The sequence below is a fragment of the Magnolia sinica genome, chromosome 16, assembly GCF_029962835.1.
Source record: "Magnolia sinica isolate HGM2019 chromosome 16, MsV1, whole genome shotgun sequence".
NCBI classification, from domain to species: Eukaryota; Viridiplantae; Streptophyta; class Magnoliopsida; order Magnoliales; family Magnoliaceae; genus Magnolia; species Magnolia sinica.
Genome location: NC_080588.1, coordinates 65,219,540 through 65,243,790, shown reverse-complemented (window position 1 = coordinate 65,243,790; position 24,251 = coordinate 65,219,540). Strand labels below are relative to the sequence as shown.

General features: G+C 38.5%; 1 protein-coding gene and 1 pseudogene across 5 annotated transcripts in view; one reads left to right on the top strand and one right to left on the bottom strand.

Moving 5' to 3' along the window:
• Window positions 1–12,041: 12,041 nt before the first annotated feature.
• Window positions 12,042–24,251, top strand: part of LOC131228998 (uncharacterized) — a 55,293-nt gene continuing 43,083 nt past the window's right edge. For 2 of the 5 annotated variants that reach the window (XM_058224847.1, XM_058224846.1), the window contains exons 1-5: window positions 12,044–12,459; window positions 13,835–13,994; window positions 14,164–14,256; window positions 21,723–21,825; window positions 22,002–22,164. In XM_058224847.1, coding sequence (XP_058080830.1) covers window positions 12,257–12,459; window positions 13,835–13,994; window positions 14,164–14,256; window positions 21,723–21,825; window positions 22,002–22,164 — 722 coding nt within the window. In that variant the 5' untranslated portion in view covers window positions 12,044–12,256. Of the gene's footprint in view, window positions 12,460–13,834; window positions 13,995–14,163; window positions 14,257–21,722; window positions 21,826–22,001; window positions 22,165–24,251 lie in introns of all 5 variants that reach the window. The other 3 variants (XM_058224849.1, XM_058224850.1, XM_058224848.1) reach the window with 3 other exon arrangements.
• Window positions 18,052–18,273, bottom strand: LOC131229812 (arabinogalactan protein 16-like; annotated as a pseudogene).

The window sequence follows — 24,251 nt, the reverse complement described above, 5'->3', positions numbered from 1 at the left end:
TCCAAAATCGCCGGAATCCAGAGCATTCGTCCGTCCGACGCATTTCTCTCTCTCCCGTCGCCGGAAATCTCGAAGCTCCCGTACCTGCGCAGCTCGCCGGAAATCTCTTTACGTACCTGCCCCGAAGCCTCTCTCGGCACTTCTCTCCCCGTCGCCGGAATCCCTTCTCTCTTCCCGCCACGCACCGAAAACCCTGCGAACGATGCAAGCGCCCCCTCCTGAAGAGTTAATTGACACTACGGCAGAGTATAACGGTTAATCCGCAGGCGCTCTGATGCTCAAGTTATTTGATACTCTGGCGGAGTGTAGTGCCTGATACACGTCCATCGTTTTTTTTTGTGTCTTCATTCTTTGTATACACCCACCCACTGTGTGAAGATATCCTCGTTTCCACATTGAGATTGTGGTATCGGTACTGACGACCTAATCGCAAAAATAAAAATAAATAAAAACACACTCAAACCCCGCACACACCCACGCACGCACACCACAGCAGGATTTCACCACAATGAGGTATGTGCAATCCCATCCTTTCCCTTTCCCCAAGGATTAGATGGCTAAGAGGAAAAATACAAGCTTTCCTAAATTAATGGCTGGGATTGTTTATCTGAGAGGATTCTGAAACATGGTCCCTGCACTGGCGGGGCCCAACAGACAAACGGCTTGAACACGGAACCAGTTATCCCAGCTGGAGAGTGGATTGAACGCTGAGTATAACATACTAAGTAAACTGTGCGGAGGCCAAAGTCATACATGTGCGCCAAAATTAAAGTATATCCAAACCTCGAGTGTACCACACCACAGGGGTCAGTGGGAATTGAAGGCCAGTGTTGAAAATTTATGCGGGCCACAACAGTAACAGATCAGGCTGATATTTGAGTTTTCTCTCCATCCACTGTCCCCGTAGCATCATGATCAGTTGGATGACGAGTGTGGCATCATGGTCAGTTGGTCCACTTGAGGTTTGGATTTGTTTGAATTTTAGCTAGGATCATGCTTTATAACTAACTAATAAAATTTGTGGACGGCCTGGATAAGACATGTAAGTCACCTGCAGCATTCTTAACTTGCAACTAAAGTTATAATGCCTATAGAGCTAGATTGCTAGCTAAATTCGGTTTAGCTCAGATTGTCTTGGCCTAGAAGTTGGGAGATTCACGGCATGCCGAGGACTTTTTGATTGCTCAGTTAGTTATCTAGTAGCAGCTAAATCGGCTTGGCTGGACTCGAAGTTCGAAGGTTGAAATTTTAACATGCGTCTGTGCACCTTTCACACGAGCCCTTGGCACAAAATTTGAATGGTCCATGTGTTTCGACACCCCATGAAACCCCAAGGCTCAACTTTCACCCTAATCCAAAATTCTAATGAGCTAGAACACAGAGAGGAGAAATCAACGGAGGAAACAACATATATATATATATATATATATATATATATATATATATTGTTGATGCAGAAATTCGACCAACCCTTGTTGGACCTCCGAGCACCTACACATGAAGAAGACAAAAGATACCTTGGCTATAGCAAAGGGACCCTCTGATGCTTGAGTCACAAATCAATTTCAATCCATTTGTGTTGAGGGTTTACTGGTGCGTATCTTTCACTGTAGATAGGACCTCTATTTATATGCTAATAGTGGATTATTTTGAGAGAAACACTCCCTGAATAGTAGGCATGAATGGTGACTGTTTCTCAACAATTTCACAAGATCATCGGTGATGATAAGATCAGGTAGTCGAGATTAGAAGACACATGTAGTAAGAGGCCGAGATCGAGCATCCGAGCTGACCTACACGACTATGCTGAGGAAGAGCTCCTTGAGCTAGGCTCTCTCGTGGGCTATGGTTGACTTACCCGTGAAGGTTATATCTGAGCGCTGAGGCCAAACTTCCTTCCTTTGTGAAGTATATATGACATTGGGGATGATCATCTTCTCCATCTTATCATACAGTATATGGACTTCCTTGTGAGTTCCGAGCTGCACAGCCCCGCATATGGGATCACGAATCGGACGGCCCTTAGTATATTTAAGACAAATCTCCTCATAGGAGCTCAAAAATGGATGGGACCGTGGAAGAGCCCATAGCTCGTCCCCTTTAATAAGAAGCAGAGATACTTCATCTTCTGGTAGATGAGGCCACTGGGACGGACGGATCTCCTAATATTCACTCAATGTTACTTTAGCTGTTGAGGAGCTCCTTGGTTGTGGTCAGTGCCAACCGCCCACGTGCCAACTGACCATGTGACGTACATAGATACCCAAGTCGAACTCATCTTATTGATCAGTTCATTTTTGCCCATAACAGTTGTCATTGATATTGCTGAATGGATTACGCTTTTAAAATTATAGTTTAACATTTGTTATATTTTGTTAAACATATAATTATAAAATATTGATGGCATTGATGGATTAAACTTTTGGATTTATTGTTCTTTAAATTAATTAATTAATTAATTAATATTATACTCTATATATATATTGTTCATATCTTATTTTTTGGCTTTTAGCTATTACTAAAGATAGCTCGACTTGACTCAATCATCTTACCCGCCTAGACTCGAACCATGGGGCCAAGGCGAGATATCATGTTGAGCTCGAAAGGCGGGCTAAGCTAAGTTCGAGTTGAGGTTAGAGTGGGGTCGAGCTTAGCTTAGCTTGGCACCATTCGACTTGACTCGGCTCGATGTACAACTCTATTCGCAGTCCGTATTCATTGGTACTGAGTCGGTATGTATGCTGCTCTCTTCCAAATGAGTGCAGACCGTAGGTTATTGGGTAAACTCTATGGGCCCCACTGTGATGTATGTATCTTATCGTCGCCATCCAACCATTTTTACAACTAATTACAAGGCATGAGGCCAAAAATGAAACATATCTAGAGACTAAGTGGACCACACCACAATAAACATTGGGAATTAAACACCTACCATTAAAAACTTCAAAGTGGCCACAAATATTTTGAATCAAGCTAATGTTCGTATTTTCCTTTCATCCACGTCTCTTGAAAGAATGGAGGACAAACAAACATCACTATGGGCCTTGGAAAGTTTCAATAGTGGATGTCATTATCCCCATTGTTTCACGCAGTGTGGTCCACTCGAGTTGTAGATATGCTTTAAATTTGAGGTATGCCCTAAAATGAGTTGGAAAGATGGATGGTGTGGATAATAAACATGTATCATGCTTTGGTCCTACAAAGTTTAATGTGTATGTTATATTGTACTGAGTCACAAAAGACGCGACTACCTTCATTGAATAAGGGTGTGATGTCTTGGATCCATCGAGGTGGGTAGATCCCCGTGTCCTGACTAGAGGGCTCACCATGATGTATGTGCTTTACATCCATGCCATCTACCCATTTTGATAGCTCATTTTATGCCATTATCCAAAAAATGAAGCATATTTAAAATTTTAGGTGACCACATCATAAGAAACAGTGGCAATTGACCAAGCTGATATTTATGTTGTCCCTTCGTCAAAGTCTTTGTGACCTTATCAACAAGTTGGATGGAAAATAAACATTCATTTGCAGAATAAGTTTTTAATGGTGGGTATTTTATCAAAACTATTTCCCGTGGTGCGGTCCATCTAAGATTTGTATATAGGTAAATTTTTTTTTTCATGCTCTAGAATGAGTTTTCAAATGGACTTACACCATGGATGTAAGGCACATACATCAAGGTGGGCCTCATGACTGGTTAGAGCTAAACATGAGTCGAACTGAGTCGAGCTTGGCACAACTTGGCTCGGCTCAATCCCCGAGCTTGACTAGTCAGCTTGGCTCAATTCGGTCAGCAGCTTGGGCCACTTCGAGCTCATGCGATATTTTCTCAAACACGTAGAGGGCATCTTCAAATTTTCACGAAATGTAAAACAGTAATAGCATCATACAAGTATTTCATCAAACATTGGGTGGGCAACATCAAAATCATGATTTGAAGGCAGTTTTATAATGTGTGTGTGTGTGTGTGTATTTGTAGTGATTTGTTTTGTATCCATTTCTTCTTCTCCTCTATCCGATCCCATGGAGAATGTATACACCCGAAACAACAATTCATTTAGTCATTTCATCAAACACTTGGCAAGCAGTATCAATATCAAATAACTGAGTTACCGAGTTGATTCAATCCAAGTCGATTCGAGTTGAGGTTTGATCGGAGTCGAGTCGAACTCGAGCAAGCTCAAACTCAACTCAATATTTTTTTCGAGCTTAACAGATCAGCTCGACTCAATTCAAATTCAATTTCGAATCGAGCCGAGCCGAACTTTTTTCGAGTCAAATCGAGTTGAGTGAGTTAACCGAGCTAGCTTAGTTCGTGTACAACTCTACAATTAGGGATCCAATGAAGTTAGACCCCTTAAATAATGTCGTTTTAATTCTCGAGTGAACCGATGTAAGAGTTAAAGGTCCAGGTACAATAATTCTTTTATACTTGTCCATTTATTTTGTTAACTTTGACCCACTTGATGGTAAATTAACGTAATTTTTATGCCATTATATATAAATGGTGACCCACACGATGAAAAGCTCAAATCTCATTCGTGGGTGTCATGTCTGCATGTGCGCTTTTGTGTGTGTATAAGTACACGACTTTATAAACGAGTGTGGGCTTTGCAAACCTCCTCATGCAATACTTGCATTTAATACTCCAATGGATCTAGAACCAAATTTATGGTATGATGTTGCCTCTACTTGAAATCCCGGCATATGCAGCTCACGAGAGGTAATAGTCATTTATTACTACCATCCATGTGATTGAAAACATGATTCGAACTAAAAATTTGGATGTTAAGCCCATGTGCCAAAACCATATTGTTTTTGGTCCTTAACATTGGTAGAACTACTTACCCAACAATTTATTGTGTAATTTACCCAACAGTTTCTTGTGTAATTGTCGTGTTTCATGATGCATGTATGGAATTTTTTGATACATGCCCAATAATGTTTTTACGTGCCCATCACAACTCATGGTCAATTCGTCTTGCATGCTAGAAGAGTATAATTAGTGGATCTCATGGTGTGTCATATCAATTCATGCAATAAGAGAACGATTAATGGACTCCACATGAATAATTGCAATAATTTATTTATTTATTTATTTTTGTGCTTTTCTATAATGTAATTCATATAGGATATGGGTTTAATACGTGATATATACATCTGAATAAATAGCTTTGATTATCATGAATATAATATATTTTACCTCCACTGTAAAATTAGTAGGCCTACTTGTGTGGGCCCTCGAGGTATGAAACAACTTCATTTTTAGCCAATGTGTATTTTTAATGGGTATATTATAATGATTATCTAACAAATCACGCTTGCGTGTTATATTGATTTATTAAAGATGAGCTAATTTGTCAAATTCACGTGGCTATGAATATATAATTGATTTCTATATTTCTAAAAAAAAAAAAAGGATTTCCCATTATCTCAATTATATGTTGTCAAACATGACTACAATTTTCAAAATACTATGATTTTTAGTGGAATTGTGATTTAATTTATAATATATTCAAAATTATGACTGACAAACGGGCTTAGTAAAATCCTAGTACTAATTAAGACATTACGGACATAATGATTTTGTTTATGCCACTTGTTGTAATAGTTTATTGCGGCCTTATGTTCTCTTAAATATTCACCCACAACCATTATAGGTTCCTCTCGAACCACATCCAAAGTACGTGAAATGTCGTCACTGTCCAGAAGTTTTCACAATATGCAGGACTAATTTTCATAATTGTTGTTATCGAATTGTTGACCCTCAAGTTGTTCAACTCGACGATTAATACTTTATTGGTCATCTATGCATTGCATCAAGTATCACAACTTAATTATGATTTAAGGTATTAGCACCAATCACCGACATTTCAACGTGTTATTCATAATTTCAAGTTATAAAAGTGATCAATACATCTTATATGAGATATGAGAGTCCACATACCCAAATTGGTGATTCGGATCAATCAAGTTTTCTAATTCAAGCTGAATATGACTCTTTTATAAGAATATATTTGTCTAACATGCAACCTTACATTGCAGGTTGTATACATCATTTTGGTAGAGGAGACTGACTCTCGCTCAGGTCATGCACAATCTTTATATATAAGGATTATTCTAGCATAAGTTTTTAATTATCTAATGAAAATGGGACGTTGATTTAAGCACATCAAGCTATATTGTCGCACACACATTAACCTTACAATAAGATTTAAAGAAAACAAGTGCTGAGATGAAAGAAAAATTCGATCGCTGCCATTGATCGCGTCCGTTCGAGATGAATCTAATCATCACCATTAATGACCACTGTTGATGATGGATCCTCTTATCAACGTTGACGACCACGGTTGATGATAGTTTTGCTTCCAAGCGAACCCATGATCAATAATGATTTGATGGATATAGGGAGGGATTTACATCCACGTGCATGCATTCATGCATTTAATAATCAAGGGACGCGTGGGGTTACACGTTTCAATTATTGTGTTCCAATATGTGTGGCCCACCTAATGTAATTACAATCACAGTGAAGATTAATACATTGTAATGAAGATTATAAATATTCAAAATTTTGTCATTTTTTTAAAATGCTTATATCGATCATCACCATAACGAAATATCTTAACCGTTAATAAACAAAACAGACCATGCCATCAGTTGGATCTCACCGAAAAGTTTAAGTCGCTTCCCAACACTTTACCTAAAATCAACCCACATATAACCTATAAAAGGTCCTTAATAAGATATACTTTCTTGAAGTGTAGTGATTTAAACTTTTAATTCGGCCCATTTAGATTTATGCATAAACATAAGGCCTATCAAGGCTATCCAACCTTTTGTGATAGCATAGGATGGTCCAAAAAAACTAGCACAAATGATAAATATGAAATTGTATCACTAAAAATAATCAAATCAACTGAACAAAGAGTAATGAACATTTGTTTAGATTCGAGCCTACTTGTTAATGGAATACAAACAATGATTGATATTGTCTGCATATTTCAGCAAGTGTGGCCCATAATTAGTTATAATATTGGGCCATATAAGGGTTACAAACTCACATTTTTAAAGTCCCAAATACGGATATGTCCATTAGAGTCCTACCTAGAGTTGAAACAAATGTGTTATATACTGGGTAGAAAGCTCACTTAGATAAGCTCAAAACAAGCCATGTAAATCAGGCCTACTAGCCAACATCTAAGCTTGAAATCAGACTCGTTCTTCAAAAATCTTATTCTTTCTATAGGGTTTGAAGAAACCCATCTCACAAGGTGGCCATGGCTCATGGATGCAATTTTCGGACTACATCATCGGATTCTCGATCCCTTTATTATTATTATTAGTTTCAAATGGACTACAGCTGCTGCCAATGGCTGTGATAGCCATTGCTACTGTTGTCGCGATTGCAGTTGTGGCTCTGCAAGGATGAGATATATACGTACATGTGTGTGTGTGAGTGAGGATAAAGAGAGGGGCATGGGCCCTCTAGGTTGATGCGACTGATGCAGGTGGCGTCAACCATGGTTGTCACTACGACTATCGTTAGGTAGTAAAGAAAAGAGCATCGGGGAGGGAAAGAGATAAAGAGAGCAAGAGATAATGGCCTGCGAAGTAGCTATTGTCGTTGCCTACAGTGGCGGCAGTAATGATTGTTGCCTCTCTTTGCAGTGGTGTCGCGTGCCAAATCTGATTCGATGCTTGAAAAAGTTTTCGTCCATCTCTCTCCATGAGGGCCACAACCACTTTCTCTCCTATCTAATTTCATTCCCAAAATCCATTTTGGTATAACTTCTAAAAAAATATCTCGGTTTTTTCTCATTTATGTTTTTATTGGGGCTTTAACAAAGTCTTTTCAATTTATATTCATTGACATTAATCTAAATGATAAAGTCCCGAAAATCTTTATTATTCAAATTCACAATATCTTAATAGAATGCTCTTTGATATTATTGTTATTTTTTCATTCTCCATACTTAAGAGTAGAGGTGTACATGAGTTGAGCCGAGCCGAGCCGAGCTTTGTCAAACTCGTGCTCGACTCGGACAGCTCGAGTCTCAACTCATACTCTTCTTGGCTCGGCCTTCGAGCTTGAAACAGTAGCTCGTGCTCAACTTGGTCAGTAGATTGGTTTAGTTCGAGCCGAGTTCGAGATGAGTTTTCGGACGTGTTCCATTACTCCGACGGACACTACTCGCCGTAAAAATGGTGAGAGTGAAAGAGAGGACTCACTTTGGAAGAGGAGATCATCTGGACAAATGTTGGAAGAAAGAATGTCGCTGGGCGGTGGAGAACCGCGAGCGTATTAGGTGAATGAACGGCCGATTTGGGCGAAAAGGAGGGAGAAATGGGTTAGGGTTGGGCGATTTGGGCGAAAGGGAGGGAGAAATGGGTTAGGGTTGCTGGATTGGGCGAGTAGGGTTGGGCGGATGAGGGATTTTTTTTTTAATATATATTTTAAACCCTTATATATTCACCTAAAACTTGATCCGAGTCGAGTCCAAGCGAATCGAGCTCAATACCAAGTTAAGCTAGGTCCATCTCGGACTCGACTCGAAATATTCTGAGCTCCCCAATAAAAGGCTCGACTTGGTTCGAATAAAGTTTCAATACGAGTTGAGTCGAGCTTTTTCGAGCCAAGTCGAGCAAGTTACCGAGCTAACTCTGCTCGTGTACAACTCTACCTAAGAGAGAAAAAATAAATAAACAGGATAAACGCTATTAATCCAATTTTTAAATTATTATTCCTCTTCACATGTTAATTCATAAATTGAATATTGATGATTGATTTATAAGTAAAATAAAAGTACTAATAAATTTAAGATGTAATAATAAATTCTTATTTACATCGATATGATCCGTTCAACGTTAAATCAGAGAAAGCCTACTACCTCATTTTCAAAATATTTGATCATTGTAACAATCGGTGGTTGAATAGTCGGACCAGTCTTCATAGATCCAGTTATAATCCGGTTAATTTGGCGCTTGGGGTCACAAGCGCTTAGAACATGACTATGGCACGCATGACACCTAAGTTAACCGCACACCTTTAATTGAAATTGAATCGTTCGTTATAATTGCGATCACATGTTCGAATTGAACAACGACAATTCCATGTATCCAAATATTGATTGTCTTGATTAAACCTTTCAACTATTTATTTTGTCATGGACATATAACCCACTCATGGCATAAAATGGCATATGGTGCAAGTGCCGCCATGTAAGACTCGTGTTGAATTTATATAGGGAATCAAGTCTAATAAAGATTTTACATGGCAAATCAAGAATGGTAATGAAATTAGGTGTACTTTGTTACTATGATTGTATATGATGCTTGGTGCATGAACACTTGAAGATCATATATGTGGCACATAATATATCAATTAAAATAAAGTAAACCGTGAAATTTCACTGCCCCTAAGTAACTATTCCAAAATCATATTTGTTGAACAATCCTAACCTCCGTGTGTAGACATTAGTTTGTCGAAATAGGATAATTATATAATTTTCAATTTTAACTATCTTAAAAATTGTTTGTCAATCCAATAAACAAATAATCAAACAAGCTTAACTTGTGGTTCACTTTGCGTCTAATTTCAGTTCTTTAATTTAGACAATTTATATTATAACGTGTTTTTCTAGCATTCCCACCTTCAGGGGACGTTGCTAACGTTCCCAAACATTTTAAATAGCACACGAGGTGACCTATTGATGAACCGAACCATTCATTCATTCGTATAACTAAAAGCAAAACTTGGTATAAAAATAATACTGGTAGGCTGATCCCAACCCTTTGAAAAGAGCCAATTTGTTGTAATTACATGGCTAGAATCATCAAATTAAAGCATTACTTTAAAATCACAAGAAATACAGTAGATTTTGTCTTTAGATGTTTCAAGTTGATGATTGGACCTTTTAAATTTTTTTTCTTGGCCAATCTCAAATATTATTTTCATGCCATTAATCTAAAGCACGGGATCCCAAAATTGGCATGATTTTTGCAATATGGTTTGCTCAATTTTAGCAAAAGGCTATTTAAAATACTTGCCTCTAAGTATGCGATGTCACCATGATAGCTTTTATATTCTAATTACCCAAAAAATTGTGATAGCTTTTATATTATAATTACCCAATCGATTGAAAACAACATAAAGAAGTGTTGTCTTTTGATTTTCTGTGGTCCCAAAAAACATGATCTTATTCTTTTTATTTTTTGAAAAATAATTATAAATCTTTTTTTGTAACTTCTATAATCAGATTTAATCTTCACGCCTTCTCTACTAAACACCTAAAAATGAGTTCATCTCATTTTAGTTAAAACTAATTATTATCGGAGATCCTTGTTTCTAATACATGATAAGTTAATGCTAACAATAATTGTCTAAGAGAGATCTCTATTATATAATCACTTTCAATAAGAAAAAGGTCAACTCACTTTTAAGCATCTAGCAAACAAAATTTCAAAGTTAATCATGCATGTATATTTTTATTTTTAATTTCAAATCTTAAATTGATAGCGGATGCTCAATTACATAATTCAACATAGGTACATATACAAACATGACACAGTACTGGGTCCACTAATACCCTACTCCAAGACAGCTCATTTTAGTGGTTGAGCCAAAACTTGAAGAATGCCCGCAACTCAAGTGTGCCACACCACAGAAAACGGTCAGAATAATGACTTCCACAGTTGGAAACTTGGTAGGGCTATAGTGATGTTTATTTGTCATCCAACTTGTCAGATATGGAAGAAGGGAAAACACAAATAACTGATTGATTCAAAACTTATGTGGGCCCTGCGAAATTTTGGACGGTAGAATTTCAATTCACACTGATCCCATGGTGAGGTCCACTTAAGATTTGGATATACTTCGTTTCTGGTCTAGACCCCTCAAATTATCTCTTAAAATGGATGGAAAGAGTGGATAACATATGTAAATCATGAGGGGCCTCACAGAGTTTAACCAGTATGCAATCGGCATCCCTGGAGCCCGCCTGATGACATCCCAATCCGCCGTCCAAAAATAATGCAAACGGCCGGGCCAATCAAGCCCGGCCACTCACGATGATCCACACCGTTCTTTCATAGATGTGTGGATGCGGATTTCCTGCTAATTCCTTTCGAAGCAAGTTCCTCTTCACGGGTAGGGCCACTGGGATGTTGTATCCATCTAACTTTTTGGATGTTTTCACTTCATCCCAGTGACAATGAACTTATAAACGGTTTGGATGGCAATTAAAATTTATGGTGGAGCCTAAGAGGGTTTCAACGTAGGAATTCCTTTCCCCACTGTTTCATCTTGTATGACCCATTTTAGCTCTGAATACTTTTTATTTTTTTAAGAATGTAACAAAATGAGCTAAAAATATACATGGACGGGTTTGATTTTTCATAAACACCACGGTGGACGCCACCTTGCATCAGAGCGAAGGAAGTTCCTGCGGAAGGCTTTCGTAGGAAATCCACGTCCTGGACGTCTATCTGAACATGGCAACACGGCTATTACGACTTTTACGGATGGCTGCCCATCTCTAGGAGGGCTACGTAGATTAGCGGTCGAGATCATCCCAAGATTGGGCACAAGAGGCGCAGCCCGTTTCCGCCTCATGCCTAAAATCTTCGGTAAAACTCGACTCTGTCAGGGTGCGTTTTATGATACGCGGGAACTGAACTACGTCTTAGAAATTGCATGGAATGAAAAAAACAATTCAAAATAAACCGTCCAAATTATGGTTTCCGGTTTAGATGCATCATAAACAAAATATTAAGCATATTTGATTATCTGGCTTTTGGATTGATTGACATTTATTGGAAGGTTAAAATGAAAAATTATTGACGGTCCTACCTGAACAAACAAGTGTCAATGAATAAGAGGATAGGATTGTTAAACCAATCTGATTTTGGGATGGTGAATGATACAAATTGGGTTTCATTATTTCATCAGTTTAGATTGATCTAAGGTATACTTTGTATATAATTCTCTAGTGACAGAGTATCAAGTGCCATACACCATCAGAGCATCACTCCTCTGTAACTAATCCATCGCCACCTCAAAAGCCCCCGTTCCCGAACGCCGATTCGCGACCTCTTCCAGAGACGAGGGCGAAAAGAGGGAAAAAAGGGTAGTCCCTCCAAACCCCCTTTCCTTCAAAATCTTTACAAAAAACCCGCTTTCACAGAAGAAAGCGAAGACGAAACATTTCAAAACCCTAAACAAGAAAGGAGGGAAAAAAAAAAGGTCGTCATGGCGTTTGCTTCTCGCGAGCAGGCAATCTCTCTTCTATCCGCCGCGAAGAACCATAGCGATTTGGCTGTGAAAATCTCCTCCCTTAAACAAGTCAAGGATATTCTGCTCTCCGTCGATCCGTCCCTCGCAGCCGACCTGTTCCCGAACATCGCCGAGCTCCAGTCGTCACCTGAAAGCCTTGTGAGGAAATGGCTCGTTGAGTGAGTTCGATTTCTGTCTCTTTCTTCTCACCTCTATACAAATTACAGTAAAAAAAGATTCCTACAGGGGGCGAATTTGTCTTCGTCTGCAATTCTGAGGGCTTTCATTGTATTTCAGCTCGATTTTTTTTAAAAAAATATTTCGTGCATTTTAGGATAATCTCTGTCTCTCCCTCTCTCTCTAAAATCCATATTCATACATAATTAGGTTAATTTTTTTTTTAATTTTTTATCTTATTATTATTTTTGTGTTATTGAGATTGTATTTTTTGAACAGAGGGTGCTCTGTTCTAGGGTTAGGGTTTTCCACATCGGCACAATGCGGTGCAATTATTTCGAATAACTTTCAGTTCATCATAATCTCTTTTTTATATGTATATATTTTTCTTTCAAGAAATGTGCTCCAAATACACCTGTAAAGGTAAAATTTTGAAATTTGATTTGATATTTACACTTACCGTATTTAAATTGCATTCACCCATTTTTATTATGGGTAATCAAAATGGGAGTATGTCAATAAATCAGTGTCAGAGTAGATAGTGGTTCCCTTGTTTAAAAAAAAGAAAGAAAGAAAAGAAAGCATGAAAACGTAATACAAGCAATGATCCAGTATGAATTCTTCCTACCTTATTACTACCCCAAATTTATATTTGGGGCCCAAGTGGGAAGGCAGATGATCGCAGTGAACTGCTGGATAGGAGGGGTCCACCGTGGATTGCACATGGCCCCGATAACTCCCTGACCAATGATCTTAAGGACCTAAAAAATGGATCTTAAGACCAATCTTAGCCTTTCTGTCCGTTTTGCATGCCCTCAATCACATGGCTTGATTATCCAATCATTGATATTTTTGGGTCATGTGTGGCCTTCAGCGTAACCCCATCTAATGGTCTTTGTTCATCATAAATGGGCCCACATGGGAATTTGTATAATAAGGAGAATTTGCACTAGACGATAGCTCTATATAGCATTGTAATATCTTCTTTGCATACTTATTGTCTCGTATGCATACACAGCCACATATGCACATATAAACAAATACAATTCAGAAACTTTTCTCAAGTTTCACATCAAGCGGCTCAAGCCTGATTTCTTTTACTGTCCAACCATGCTATGAACTTCAGGCAGCGTTGGAAATACCACCAAATTGACTTTTGGGTGAAACTGTTGGGAGTGTGGCTTCATTTTTAACTGACTGAGAGTTTGGTGCTGTCTGGAGGACTTAACAGAATGGGCGGTTTATGATTTTCCTGCTTTTTCTGCCCCCAAAATGATAATTTGCTTGTTATTTCATTGTAAAAAGCATTCTACCTGCTCACTTTCAAGGCACTACCAAATGTACCTGTATTTCTCATGTGCTTCTCTATTTCTGCAGGTTGATGGAAGAGCTCGGTTTGAAGGCAATAGAACAGTCATATATATTGATGCCTGTATTATTGGCACTTCTAAAAGATGATTCACCTGTCGTAGTTAGGCAAACTATTGTTAGTGGCACAAATTTCTTTTGCCGCGTCCTGGAAGAGATGGCAATACAGGTCCTTATAGTCTTTTTTCATTTGTTATTTTGACCTGAGCTGCCATAATCACTTTATTTGGTGCACATTCACATGCATTTTCATCAACACTTGCTTTATTGTGTTAAAATCTGAGCCTTTTTTTAAAGATCTTTCATCAAGCTGATATACTTTCTTCTGAAAATCGTAGTTTCGTCAATCTGGCAAAGTTGAGAGATGGCTTGAGGAATTGTGGCCATGGATGGTTAAGTTCAAGGATGCTGTTTTTGGCATTGGTTTGGAGGTAGGCTTTGATTTCACCTCTCTTTTCAAAGAATTACTAATACCTCATGAATTTTCCAAGATGAACTCATCACTTTACAGCTGAAGGCCAGTGAGATAATTCCTTTCATCCTTGATAGCATGCGTTACCTTGTGATCAGACATTGAATGCTACCATTTTCCTAAGTGGCTACATGGATTAGTACCTTCACATATATAACTGTTAAGTCCTAAAAAAAACTGTTAAGTCCTCTTTACTGTAGCTATATGTGCACCTTCTTTTATCTTCTACAGACTACAAATGCTTATTTGTATACTTTTTTGATTTAGACTAGATCATGTAAAATGAAAGAATGAACAGTTTACATGTCATTGTTGGGCCCAGGTACTCCATTTAACATGACTAAGTTATATCTTACAATTTAATACATATATCATAAAAGTATCAATATACAAATGTATATTCTGGTAAATTTAAGTATATTGAAATATTTAAAGCTTATACATATGCTTTAGAGTGAAGAAAAATGTTTTCTATGATATGACACGAGCGCACCATGTTTGCTATGTACTTAAAATGGAAATGTACCATGGAGTTTTTGGTGAGTGGGGTTGCATTCGGGTTGGGTCAGGGTCCTATGACTTAAGATGAGACTACCATGCCTGACCCACAAGCTGCTTCTTATCTCTAGGCTTGGCCTAAATCACTTGTAAAATAACTATATCGCTACTCCACAAGGGCTCGAAAAACATTTTGCAAGATTCCACACATTTCTATCTCTAAAACAAGTTACAATAGTTGTTGAACATTGCTTATATTTATATGCACAATGTTTTTGGTGAGTTAGGTTGGGCCAAGGTTAACTCAATTGTCACCCATCTACTTAAGTGGACTGCACTGTCTGATTCAAGCCTGACCTGTTTATTTAAGTGGACCACATTTTTTTGACCTGAGCTTGACTTAAAACTCGATAAGCTCCCAGGAGTTTCAACATCGGGTCAAGGGTTCGAGTACCCACCAGTGGTGAAATCCCACGGCGTGCGTGTGGGGTGTGTAAGCGTGTGTGTGGCGTGTGTGTGTGTGTGTGTTAAAAAAAAAAAAAAAAACTCGATCAGCTCAACCCAAACCCTTATTTTAAGCGGGTGGGGTTGGTTAGCCCGTGGATTTACCCAACCCATTGCTAGTCCTATTAGAGACAATAACATAGGTTTGGACCACTACATCGATATGAGGGATGCTACTTGGGCCTTAAGCAGATGATTAACATTTTGCTTTTGTTGGTATTGCTAAACCCTAAGTCCAATGTGTTGGTTCTTTCCTAAATACTTATAGATGGAGAGCATACTTTGTGTTTTTGTGTTGATTCTTTCTTGAGTACTTATAAGTGGAGCAAACCATGTGAGTGCATGCGTGTGTGCATCAATGCACCTCGCCTCTCCTTGGAAGAATCTCCCACATTCACAAAGAAGCAGATGGAAATTTTAGCAAAACTGTATTCTTCAAAAATGTTAAAAAAAAAAAAGCAAAATGGTATTCTTCAAAAATGTTTTTATTTATTTTAAATTTTATTTTATTTTATTTAAGCAAAATCGTTAGTGTAGATTCATCGTCATCATTGTAGTCTTCTCCTGGCTATATGGGGTCAGCTTTATACTTTGCCAATCATTCCTAAGGCCATATCGTCATCAACAAAAGAAGCCTTTGTATCCCTTCTCACCACCTCGATCTCACCACCTTGATCCAAGTCCTTTTAGGTAGGGCTGCCAACGAGTACTCGGAACCATTGGCACCCTATGAACCCAACCCAATTTTAATGGGACCGGGTCCAAGTTCTTGGACCCGTTTAGAAATTGGGTCAAGTTTATGTCCACCATTCCAATTACAGATCTACTCATGCTCGGGTTGGGTCTACCATCTTGGATATGGTTAAAATCAGGTCGTGTCAGGTCAAGTTAATTTTAATAGTAATATCACATATGTTAATCATTCTAACAAGGGAATGAGGTTTGTTAAGCTGTAGGCATGTAATATAGCCCATATACACCACGAATGTGTCCAAGCAGCACACATGTGAGTGAACAAGTCCATAAATTTCATGTGGGCTCAACCATGTAAATTTGATGTGGATCGACTCGGACCCCTCTAGAAACCAAGGTCCAAAAGGCCTGACATGTACCTGAAAATGACTTGCTCCAGATTCAAAAAACGGATCTGGAATAAAAAAGACCCACTTGAGAAGACCTAAACCCAATCAACCCAGTTCTAGAATTGTAGGACCTGACCTTTTTGTTAAACCACAAGAGACTATATCGTGGAAACTGTAATTCATTTGTTTTTCTGAGAATAACATGAATATATAGAAGAGTTGACAAATATAGAAATACTCTAATATAGGTAGATTATCCTAATTTACCTTAACATCCCCCCCTCAAACTCAAGGTGCTTTGAAAGGTATAATAAGCATTTTTCAAAAATTAAAAAAAATGCAATGATAACATGAGACGATGAAACGACGAGTAACATGAGGCGGGCAAACACTTTTGATGACTTTGGGAATGTGAACCATTGACACTTCCAATGACTGAAGACTGATATAGTGGCTCTTTCGGTGGTGGGGATTTCACTCATTGCTATTTCAGTGGATACACACTTTCAGGGGTGGGAATTTAACATTTGCTCTTCTGTTGGCTTTAAATATTTCGACAACAAAGAAAAAACAAGTTCGGCCACAAGGCCAATCAAAGTAATGAGTTTGGTCCAAACACCAAGCATAAACAAGTCCGGTAAAAAAACCTAACACAAAAGTCCAGTCAAAAAGCGCAGCACAAACACAAGTCTGATCCATACGCCTGACACAAAAGAAAAATATATTTTGTTAAAAGGCTTAGGTACGGGAAAGCTACTTCGTCGAAGGTGTATGAAAGAGATGATTGATAGTGGAGAGGATGACAATGATCCATTGGCCAAGGAATGTGTTGAGGAAATTCGGGCTAGGGGCTGTAAGCTTCTTAAAAAAGCCCCACCTCTCAATAGGTACACCCCAACCAAAATTTGAATCACCAAATCAAACATCAACAACCATATAGTCAAAAGATTATGTACGGTTTGCCATAGATATGAATATCTATATTATACAGGCCAACATGCCCATGAAAGCCCAATTTTGAATTTTTTTTTTTCCAGAATTTCACTCATGTAGCCTCTTCTTCTTCTTCTTCTTCTTATTATTATTATTATTATTATTATTTTTCATTAAACCTTGAAAGAAGCTTAAAAACTCATTTTAGGCTAGATCTAGACCTATTTTGGGATCAAAACAAATGATTTGAATGGAATTTGACAAATTGAAGCAGATTGGGCTATTCTGGGGAAAATCGAAAGAAGGATAAACCTTCACTTTCTTTTTGATATTTTCATCTTCTTTTTGTTTTATTTCAATGTAATGTGCCCTAGTTCACCAAATCATGCTTGATTTGTGTTCAATTATGGCCCATATAGTTGACCTTCAACAAGTCAAACCGACAGACAACATTCTCATATAAAAATTGGTCCAATACACCATCATTTGCATGCCTAAAATACAAAAAATGATTGATTCTTGAATACTCATTATTCTTTTTTCTTGATATTTTTCTTAATTCTTTGGCTTTAAATTTTTTGACTGATACGGGCCGATATTGTTTGATACGGATCGATATCGATATGCGATGCCCGTATCGTATTGTTTTTTCTCTGGGCTGATGCGCTGCCCAATAGCGATATTCATAACCATGGGTACGCCTCTCCCTCTCATTAAACAACCATCACACATTCAAATTAAAAGAGCCTGCATGAGGAGGCATCGAATGGGTGGATGAGGTATGTGAGAGCCAGGGCCACCAACATTAGCTGGTAGGCCACCCCACTTGATCAACCGATGTCCCATCATTGGCAGACGTCGGAGGTGGAGCAAGGCTTTGCGCTTGAACTGCAGGAAAAAACGATGCCGAAGATGAGGGCAATCATCGCGAAAGCTCTAAAAGAAACTCTAGAAATCATCATCAGAACAGAGGATGTGACAAGGTATGGCGGAACAAGAAGGTTGGATAAACAGACATAGATTCGGCCCTCAGAACTTCTATATCTCGCGAGAGACAGGATGGCGCTGGAGGAGATGGGTTGGGCCAGTGCTAGGTGGCAATGATGATGGGATCATTCAATAGGGGCAGCGAACTTGACCGAAGATGATTTTGATGCTTGCAGATTCGTTGATGGTGGTGGATGGGTTTCAATGGCGATGGGGAAGAAAGCAATTGGTTTTGAGAGGGTGACGGTACGGTTCTGACAAGGCAGGGAAGACGACGGTGAACTGTGGATATCGGATTTGAGAACAATGTTGAATCTCGGAGATGGCAGAGAGGGAGATCACATGGAGCTATAGGAGAACCGACGGCTGTTGGAGAAGGGACAAATGAGTGGGAGTTGATTTTGGAGTCAAGATAGTTGGCGTATTTGTTGTTGCGGATTTGGTTGATGACCACACTGGAAACAATGATGGATTTGGGTGTCAACAATGTTATCCAACATAGTTGATAGCAATGTTTTAAATAGAGAATAATGTGTAGCATACCGTTCATTCCTCTGAAGCGCGAGGTGTAAACTGCATGCTACTTTTAGATTTTTAATGAAGGTTGCACTTGTTGCACCAACCATGATATTCTACACCAAATTAAACTGATTAACAATGAATTTTAACAAAAAATGATGATGTTTGGTGCAACCAAATGCAACCTAAAGTAATGGGAAATGGCAATGATTAAGTATAAAGGTAAAGAAAGAGCAATGAAAACTAATTTAATACTGTTACTTATATTATTTTACTAAAAGCATTGAAAAGATTAACTAATTTTTATAGAAAATTGAAAAAATGTAACAAAGCATTGAAAACATTTTTTAATGTTGTAGTGAAAAATAACTTGTAATGTGAGCCACGTAGTGTGTAGCGTAGTCTATGTAGCGTGTGGCATATGCAAATTATAATGTAGCATAGGCTACACGTGACTTGAAGCTATTTTCATGAGTTATGTAACGTTAAGGCTAAGCTACACGCTACATAGCGTAGCTATTTAAAACACTGGTTGATAGTGACTGTGTTCACTGGAGTTGTAGACGCTGGTTCTGTTGCTGGACAGGTTGCAGAACTACTGCTAGTGAGTAGTGATAGGGAAGAAGACAATTGCGGATGATAATAGCGGACAACAACGACAAGGGCAACGATCTGGGTGGCCTTTGGATGTAACAGCTGCAGCGATGGGTTGTAGCTGGTGCAGATCGGTTCGAATATGAAGAAGACAAGTTGCACATGTTGAGATTGGTAAGGTTGGGATGGCACTGTTGATGGGGTTTGAGACCGACAACTAGTTTGGGTGGAATTTGTTGCGGGGTGGAGAGTTGTTGATGTGTTTTGGTGGTTGGCTGCTGTTGTGATGGTGCTTGATGGCTGTTGCTACAATGGTCGCTCTTTGCCGCTGTTGCAGCGCCGAGGAGTGGAGGCAACAATGAAAGCAAGCAAGGAGGAGAATGGGAGAAGAAAGAGGGGAGGGACGTAGGGTGAGGGTTTTACAAACCCTAGCCCTGATACCATGTTAAACCACAAGAGAGGCTACATTGTGGGAACTGTAACTTGTTTATTTCTTTGAGAATAGCATGAATATATAAAAGAGGTGGGAGATTTGTGGAGACGTGGAATGTGGAGAGATCCTAGTAGCTACGCAACAAATATAGAAATACCCTAATTTAGGAAGATTACTCTAATCATCTCTAATACTGATGACAGCCCTATGTTTGAGTCTCTCTCTCTCTCTCTCTCTCTCTCTCTCTCTCTCTCTCTCTCTCACTCGCTCTCGCTCTCCTTTTGCTTTGCTCATTTAGGCTAGGAATTTCATCAATGATCAGATCTTCTTTACCTGTCTCAACAAAACGGCTAAAATCTCATTTTCATTAGGCTTGCTAGTCAGGAAAGACAGATGGGTTTGAATAGATATATAATTTCTGGAAACCAAACAATGCAACTATTTAGGTTTATCAAATTTGCTGAATTGTTGCAGTGTTAGGTTTCTCACTGACCTTTTTCATCTGGTTCTCTCCTCCTTCAGAACAATGCCAGACATGAGCTTTGCAGATGAAAGGTAGGTGAGAAACCTAACACTGAAAATGTTCAAAAAGAAAAAGAAAAAGAAAAGAAAAGAAAAAAGAAACCTAACACTGCAACTATTCAGCAAAATTCAATGTTGGAAGTGGGTTCATAGTATTGATGGCCATTAGGCCAGTACCGAATAAGATTGAGGCATGCTCTTCTCTGCTATCATACTCTTCTCTTTTCAGGATTTTTGGTCGTAATCAATGTTCCCCTTGTTACAAGGGCGTTTTCAGTGTTTGCTATACATGACTAGACCATCTCATTTTACTCTCCATTTTATCTCTTCATAGTGTGACTTGTAGGCTTGATTCTTTGACAGCTGGTGCATTTCTGTATGTTTCTTTTGTTCTTGTAAATAGGTATCATGGTGCTTCTCCTCCACTCATCCTGTATTTTACATCTTCAAAAGATTCTTGGAAAGATGAATTAATGAAACTAATATGATTCTTCCATAACTTCATAGGTGTATCATCTGGCGTGTTTACCTTTTCTTTCTTCATCCTTACTAAGGCTAACTTTACTTCCCTTACCCAAATTCTATGAGAAGTACATGTCATACCCTCCCAAATTCCCAAGGTCCAATGCCCCTTCTAGTACCATCTACCAGTCCTATCACCACACATACTTCTTCAATTAACAACCTTGAAAAGTACATCTCTCCCTGATCTCTGTTCCTCAACCTTGATTAATCTAATATGGTTTCTGTCTCTACTTTTCCTCTCCCTCAATTTTGCTAGTTTATGCCTAACTGCTATCTTTCCTTCTGATTTTTTGTTTTTATATGTTTCGAGATTTTCCATATTCCATTTCTATGCCAATTTGTATAACTGGACCTCTTTTCTGCTAATTGCCTTCTCTCCGTACCAACCCATTCCCCATCACCTAGTATGTAATCAATTGTACTTTATTTAGTGGCAACCAGTGAGATATCCTGAGCTGTAATATGCTAAAGTGGTATATATATATAAATTTTACTTGATTGAAAAAGCAAAAGCCGTAGCTTTAGTTGGCTTTTCATAGGAGATGGCAAAGTAAATTGGCAGTAAAAACTGTCATAATTTGGTAGTGTTTTTGTTATTCTTTTATTGGATCAGGAGGATTTTTCATGCTTGTGCACTTGGGTTCCGACTTTTTCTTTTCACATGTTCCTATAACTTAGAACTCTTGTTAGTGGTGACTTCTTACATTTTGGTTACTTAAGAAGCCAGTTCATTTCATGGGAGTCCTTGAAACTAAATGCGTGTTGGTCTTACGTTCAAAATTCTAGTTATTGACTGACATGGACTTCCGCTTGAAATTTATGTTGCAGCCCGGTAATGCCGGATCAAAGTTGCTGGCTGTGAAATTTTTGGAAATTTGTGTTTTACTTTTTACATCTGATGCCAATGATTCTGAAGCACCATCCAGAGAAGGTATTGCATTCTGACTTTAGGGAATTAATTTCAGCTGTGGTTGATTCATTCCCTATGTATATTTCTGTTCTATTGACTGTTTTGTGTTCAGTATTTTATGCTGGTTTTGCCTTGATATGTCAGAAGTAGATTCTCCTTCATGACATACTTGCTCTTATCAATTTTCACTCCAACAGGAAAGGGACGGAATTTTAATGTCTCATGGTTAGTTGGAGGCCATCCAATTTTGGATCCATCTGTTCTGACGTTGGAAGCGAACAAGGGTGTTGGCCTTTTACTGGATCAATTGCAATCTGCTAAATCGCTTCGTGGTTCTTTGATAGTAGTTATTATCAACTGGTGAGTTTTGAATTTCTATTTCACAAATCTATGTATCCATATAAATTATTAGGTGGCAGTTTCTTTTTCTTGACTTATATCATCATATAGTTGAGTAATTTTGGTTAGCCTTTTTAAGTTGTTCCGTAATACAACAAGTACAGTGCTGGAGTAAAAATAATCAAAGGTATTCAGCTTCCAAACAGTGTTAAGGGGAACATAGATGCCTTAGACCTAGAAGCCACAAACAGTTCAAAAGTACCCTGTTTTCTGTTTACCATGAACCTGACAACCCATGTTTGTTGAGCATGCATGCATCATCCATCATCCTTGTAGCATTGTCCAATCTGTGGGGTCGGCTTTACAAATCCTATTTCACCAGTCATCAAGACTTGAGACAAGAATTCTTTGAGCATGTTCAAAGAACATTTGTAATGCAAAAATCTATTTTAGCTGGGGTAAAATACCAATCCTCCTCCAGTCCATCCCTGTTTCTTTGAGAAAGCAGCAACATGACCTGCGTACCTATCACAGTCTGGTTTCCAACTTTCCTACCAATGCTGGTTTGGGATTAAACCTTAATCGCATGGATTAGTGCAAATTATGAAAATTTAATTGTATTTGTGGTTGTACAATGTGCAAGTTTGCATCCTTGCCAAGGTTTCCATATACTCCCATTTTCTTTCACTTACCAAATTAATCCTTGAATCACATGCTTCTTGTGCACCCCAACCTACTTAATCCACCAAATTAATCCTTTTCTTCATCTACCATTCTAGACTTAGTTCTTCAGCTTTTAGTTGGTGCTTTCTCCTATCAGTTTATCACTTCCAAGTACTCATCAATGTGTAACTGGGAGATGAGGGCAACACTTCATGAACTTCTTCATTTAAAACCTCGTATGGAGTCTAGTACAGGAACTCTTTCTCCTTATCTTGATTAATCATGGCGGAATCTCTTTTTTGTGTTAGGTTTTAGCTGACTTGGAAGTTCTGAATTTTGAGTTGGCTTTACCTTAGATGCAATCACTTGCACTCCCTCACTCAGTTTTTTAACACAAGCCAATTGTCTGAAATATATGCTTCACCACTATAGCACCTGCATATGCTGCTGCTTCCCTCATGCTTTGTGTGACTAAGGATTTTACCATGTTTACACAATTTCTCTGAGCACAAGTGATGGTCTTGCCAGTGGTGAAGTTTATCATTCACAGTTCACCTGCGTTTTGTGGTTCACACAAATTTTTCTCTTCTTTGTGGATGGTTGAGGTCTTGTAACCTCAGAATGTCTTTGTGAGTCTGCAATATATATATATATATATATATATATATATATATATATATATATATATTTGCATCTACCCACTTCAGTTTATAGATAAAAGCTCTATGACTTCAGCTTTAAACAAAAATTTAAACCCTATTTGATGTTAACCATAAATTAATAATTTAAATTTTCTGTGAGTTGAATTCAATATACCGCTGGTCATCCAGCTTTATCTTTTCGATTCTTGGAATAATTTTTTTTTGTAACCCTTACATGTTTTCCCCGACTCGAATGGAAATGCCAAGTTGTAAGAAATATCTAGTGAACAAGGTATTCCAAAACGGTAACGGTGGCCGTAATGGCCACCACCGTTACTGTTATGATACAGGCCGTATTGGCCATTACAGCCCTTTTTTATTAAAAAAAACTGTTATAGGGCCGTTACGAGACCATTACGGTCCGTTACAAGACTGTTACGGTCCGTTACACGGCCGTTATGGCCTGTTTTTCTGTAACGGCCGTCTTGACCCCTTAACGCGTAACATTTATGATTGTTACCGTTACGGACGTTACATAACCGATTTTGAATACCTTGCTAGTGAATGTGTTGCCAGAGATGGCTCATTGAGGAAAGGAACTTTGATTAGGTTTAATGGGCAAGGAAGGAGGACAAGAAGAAGACCACAAATGATTTGGATAGAGTTGGTGAGAAGTAGAGCTGTACACCGAGCTGTGCCAAGCTCAGCTCAGCCTTGCTTGAGCTTAACAGGCTAGCTTGCCTCGGCCTGATGGTTCGAGCCGAATTGAGGGAAATGAGTTGGTCGAGTCAAGGCGAGCCGAGC